Source organism: Geospiza fortis, unplaced genomic scaffold (assembly GCF_000277835.1).
Source record: "Geospiza fortis unplaced genomic scaffold, GeoFor_1.0 scaffold286, whole genome shotgun sequence".
Classification (NCBI taxonomy): domain Eukaryota; kingdom Metazoa; phylum Chordata; class Aves; order Passeriformes; family Thraupidae; genus Geospiza; species Geospiza fortis.
The window spans coordinates 460,492-465,991 of NW_005054444.1; the positions used below are offsets into that span (position 1 = coordinate 460,492).

A 5,500-nucleotide genomic window follows, 5' to 3' on the forward strand; every position below is an offset into this window, starting at 1 on the left:
AGAGCGGGTCCTCGAAGAGCTGCTTCCGCCGCTGGCACTCCTTCTTCAGCGAGGCGTAGCGCTGGTTCTCGTAGGGCTTCACTGAGGAAAACATCCTTCCCCACCGGCTCTGGAGGACAGGCAGAGCAGCAATGAGACAGGGCACGGTCTGCCCAGGGACACTCAACCCTCCTCTGCCACTCTTGAGTGGCAGCACCAAGACATGATGGCTGAAGACAACCACCTCTGAGCCCAAGTGTACCTTGTTGATCCGTCAGGGTTGGGACTCCCATTTATCCCCCAAGCTGGCCAAACGACACCAAACCAGGCATAGCAGTAGATAGTAACTGGTGCCCTGCTTCTCAACAAATTTGTAACTCATTTGGGAAAAACACAGCCCTCAGAGGCAAAGGAGGAAGAGACACCCCTGCAAGATGGGTGTGCACAGCTGTGGGGGCTGAGCCCTACCCAGAGCACCCCCACCACAGAGCCTCAACTCACAAAGCTCTGCATTTCATGATTTTGTCAGAGACACCAATTTCTCAGCAGACTTTATCAGATTGGGTTTTAATTAAAAAAAAGGTCTCCTGGCAGAGCGCTGCATGTTTCTGGATTAATTACTCTTTCCTGACAAGCGTCTTGCTTCCAGGGCAGAGATGCGCATTTAGCAATCCAGACAACAGCAGGAAACCATTGCTCAAATGCCCCCCAGAGAGAGATCGGCACTTCTCCACCACCCCTGCCTTTCGGTCACTGGGTACCAACTCCTTTGCTCAGGCACAAGGAAAAGGAGTGCTCTGTATAGCTCCCCACTACCTAATCACAGACTTCCTCCCAGAACTCCTTCCATAAAGTTTCTCTGTATTTATTTTTAACAGACATGTACAATCCTTATCTCTTCCCAAAATGGGATGTCCTTTTTCAAAAGCTGGCCATTAGTGACCTCAGTCTGGAAGTATCTAGTGTGGTTTCCTAAAGAAATGGGAATGTTCGTGCTACATAACCCTGGAAGCATGGAATCATTCAGGTCGGAAAGGACCTCTAAGGTCACCTATGCACCAACCCAGCAGTGCCAAGCCCACCACTAAAGCACTCTCCTAAGTGACATAATCCCAGCTTTAGTCTCCAACATGGTAAAACTAAGGGTGCTCCATCCAGTGGGTGGGTGCATCCAGCAGGCTGACCTCTCATCGCTCCTGGTGAGACATATAGAAACCATATGCTTGCTGTGGTATCACAACATGTGGTGGGATAATGAAGTTGTGATAATGGCTAATCAGAAGCAGCTAATTTGTAAACATCCCAAAACCCAAGGATTATTTGATCACTGATGGTTGGCACCAATTTAAGCAGCAGTGTGACATCCCTTGTTAATGAACCACTAGGATTAGCAGAAGGAAAGTAGGTGTCTGAGAGCTAAACTAATGCCCATTCTGATGCTCCAGGAGCATTGCCCACCCAGCCAGCCTTCTCTCCTCCGGGAGAGACAAAAACACTTCACTTATGGAAAGCTGAAGAGCAATGTTTTAATTGACAACATTTATCAGCTTGATTAGCAGCACAAGTGCTCATCACTCAAAGCTTAAGTGAACCCAAAATAATCCCCTTGCTGGCTGCTCCACAGGTCTGTGCTACTGAGGAGGAATTGCAAAAGCAGCTCATGGGGATTTTCTCCCTCCCATCAGTACCAGATGCTTTCCAGCATCCCAGATGATACAAAGAGGGCCAAGTGCATCACCTGCCCTCAGAAAAGCCTTAAAAATAAATGGCCTGATATAAACTTGTAGCCATGATATTTTCTGAAAAATCCTTTCCTTAGGATTTTTCTCCTGAGAAGCTGAGAGGCCTCAGGAACAAAATGTAAAACAATAGTTGTCTGCTGCTGTGGAATGCAACAGGTGGATCTGTGATTGGTCTCGTGTGGTTGTTTCTAATTAATGGCCAATCACAGTCAGCTGGCTTGGACTCTCTGTCTGAGACACAAGCCTTTGTTATCATTCCTTCTTTTTCTATTCTTAGCTAGCCTTCTGATGAAATCCCTTCTTCTATTCTTTTAGTATAGTTTTAATGTAATATATATCATAAAATAATAAATCAAGCCTTCTGAAACATGGAGTCAGATCCTCGTCTCTTCCCTCATCCTGGGACCCCCGTGAACACGGTCACATAAACCCCCAAATAATACACCAAATTTACTCCTTGTGGAAAGGCTGACAGCCTCATTGAGCAATCAGGGAATGCACCCAGTAGTCCAATCCACCCTGCTAAGAGGGCCAGGGAAGGCACTGGCCTCCAGATCTCCAGCAGAGGAAGGGGTGATAAATAAGGGAGATTTACCCCGGGAGGTTATGGGGACATCTGGCACTGAACAAGCTGCTTTTGAGTGACAGTGAGGCCAAGACCTTCACAGTGATAGCACTCAATGCTAAAGAGACACGGGGAAAGCAGCAGTGCTGGGAAAGGATGGTTGGCAGCTGCCTTCTGCAGGAATACAACAGGCTGAGAGAGGAGGAAGGTGCTGTTAGCTGACATGAAAGATGAATTGCTTGGACTGGCGCATGAACTGGGCTGAAAGACACGGGAGGATATTTCCATGGGAGGTTGTGCAGAAAGAACCAGTGAGATTAGGAAGGGAGCCTGGAAGGGAAGGGAGGAGAGAGGTCTTTCTAAAAGCCGTGCTCGAGTTAAAGGCAGGAATTTTAGGTTTGATGTAGGAGATGCTGGATGCTTCTCTGCAGCCTGTACCATGGCCAAGGGCTGGCACTTGGCTGCTCATTCATAAAATTACTGCTACACCCTGCAGCTTGGAGCTGTGCTTTCCAGTGATCCCTGCAACACTGACTTTCACAAGACACCCTGTGCAATGTCCATCCCTATGAGAACAGGGGCCAAGGAGTTCCAGCCTTTCTGATGCCCAGATCTGCCTGAAATTTGCCTGCTATCCCACCCTACAGTGACTGTCACCTTGCCAGCCATCTGTCCTCGCTGCAGGGCTACTCTCACATGACAGCCTGTAGATGGATTTGAGTTGCAAAGGAAATGCCAAGCAGAAGGGGAAGGGACACTGTTCAGGATCATTTAGAAAAACAAACAAATAATAAATAATACACCTTGCAAAATAATTAAAAGGAAGGGGCAGAGGGAATATTCTTAGGGCAGTGTTAAAATTCATTACTCTCTCTAATTTGCAGCATTTCATGCTTACCAGGCTGAACTTCACCTCTACCACGTTAAAATGCCCAAAGGTTGTCTAATTACTCTTTGCCTTCTTGGACCAAGCTCAGATGCTCCAGGAGAGCAAGAAGTGGGTGTTTTCATGCCTGATTTGAATTAACAACTCTACACTTGCATATGCATGTGTTTGCCTGTGAGCAGGGAGGGGAATCTGCGCTCACCACTCAGCATGAATTTTTATAAACAGTGGTCTGATCCCAACCTCGGTCCTGCCATGAAGGAGTTAAACAAAAAAACACTTTGTTGGAAGACTGAGCCAGACTTATGACTCAGGGGTGTTGTGGACTCCCCTTTTCACCTCCAGCATCATCCAGGTGCTCCAGCTCCTGCCAGCTGGTACCAGTCATGGCTCTAAGAACTGCAACAGGGAGGAGGATTGAAAGTGTTTGCACTGGCCAGGACCAATACCTGCTGAAAGGCTCTTCCCTCCTCCCCTCCAAACATCTTCCTCTCCTTGCCTTCCAGCCCAGAGGCTGCTTGGGTGGTTGGCATGGGCTCACCAAGCTTGTGCTATGCCAGGCTGCAGCCTGGCCAGGAGCAAAGCCTCCTTGCTTGCAGATCCTACAGCTGCCTGTCTCCAGGTCAGACAAAACACTTTGTTCCAAAGGACAGGATCTGCTGCCCTTCACCTCTGCTCCCACTAAACAGGAGAGGGCTTTGATATCACATTGCAAAAGCACAGGATCAGCCAAGAAGAAGACAAAGCAGGAACCAGGCATGTGATTGCACAACCCTCAACCAGGTGCAATGTTATGGGGCTCAGTAGTGGGGTGCTCAGAGCAGCAGGCAGGCTTTTTATAAATATGTTATTTAAATAATTTTCTACAGCCTCCTTGGGTGTTTCTATTGACAGACATGTGGCAACATCAGGGTTATCCTCTCACCTACCAACACAGAAGTCCAGCTCAGCAGAGGAAACCCTGTTAATGCAAGGAGAGCTTTACACACTGTTTCTCCAGGGCCCAGAGAACAAGAAGAAGCAGTTGAATTGCCACTCACTGTTTACACTGAACATAAGATAAGCACTCCACATGTCTTGGTCAACAACTCCATGCCAACCATGAACAAAAAAGCCTCAAGTCATCTTAGAATGATAGAATGGTTTTGGTTGGAAGGGACCTTCAAGATCCTCTAGTTCCAACCCTTCCCACACAGCTCCTCTGGGCAACCTGTGCCAGGGCCTGTGCCATTCCCAAAGCCCTTTCCCACTGCCAGCTGTGCATGCACCTAGTTTTGCTCGGGACCCCAAATGGCATGGCCCAGAGCCAGCAGCACAGCGCAGCATCCTGCATTAGCAATGCCCACAGGGAGGGGAAGCTGAAACCACACTGATGGAAATTAGAAAACAAGACCTCATTTCTTCTCAAATTGACTGTGGTTAACCAGGGAAGCTAATTCCCATGGGAAGTTACAGGTAGCTTGTCCCCAGATGTTTTTGAGCACAGTTGGACATCTTTACAGAGCAGCTGCTTTAGCCAAAATGCAAATTACTGAACACTCACAGTGGTTACTTGCTGAACAAAACTGTTGAAGAACAGAGCACTGAATATACCCTTTCCGCTTTATCTCTTTTCTTTATCAGGTCATATCTCTGTTCTCATTTAAGAGCTAAAGGTGAAATAATAATTTTCACTCTTAATTATGTTTATATCAAGCTCTGATTTTAATCAGTGATTTGCTGCAGCACAGATGGCATCCAAATCAGGACACCTTAACACAGCACCTTTCAGCCTGAGGGTTAATTTTGCATGAGCAACCACAGGGACTAGCTGCTCCCCCTCAGAAACTCAGAGTGGTGGATTTAGCCCCAAAAAACATCCTGATGGGGCTAAGGGCTGTTTGTTTTAAGTGAGTAAACCCTCTGGCTTTTGCAAGCATATAAGTAGAGCAAATGCTCCCTGATGGATCCTCCTCCTCCATGAAGCAGGAAAAAGCCTCACTCTGCAGAGATCCTGGTCCCTTCTGCAAAGCACTCCAAGACCTGCAAAGGAAGTTGCTGTCTAACAGCTGGCTATTACTGAAAATAAACTAAAAAAAAATGTCCTTTTGACAAGGGCATGTAGTGATAGGACAATCTGGAATGGCTTTAAACTGAAAGGGAGCAGGTTTAGATTTGATATCAGGAAGAAATTCTTCCCTGTGAGGGTGGTGAGGCACTGGCACAGTTGCCCAGAGAAGCTGTGGCTGCCCCATCCCTGGAAGTGCTCAAGGCCAGGCTGGATGGGGCTCTGAGCACCCTGCTCTAGTGGAAGGTGTCCCTGCCCATGGCAGGGGGTTGGAACTGGGA

General features: G+C 47.6%; 1 protein-coding gene across 1 annotated transcript in view; it reads right to left on the reverse strand.

The window, feature by feature from the left end:
* The window catches only part of CAPN5 (calpain 5), a 36,808-nt gene extending 36,714 nt beyond the window's left edge, over nucleotides 1–94 (reverse strand). Inside the window, 2 exon segments of the mRNA XM_005431623.2 lie at nucleotide 1; nucleotides 3–94. The exon segment at nucleotide 1 is cut by the window's left edge and continues 66 nt beyond it. Of these exon segments, the coding sequence (XP_005431680.1) occupies nucleotide 1; nucleotides 3–94 (93 nt within the window).
* Between the last annotated feature and the right edge of the window lie 5,406 nt (nucleotides 95–5,500).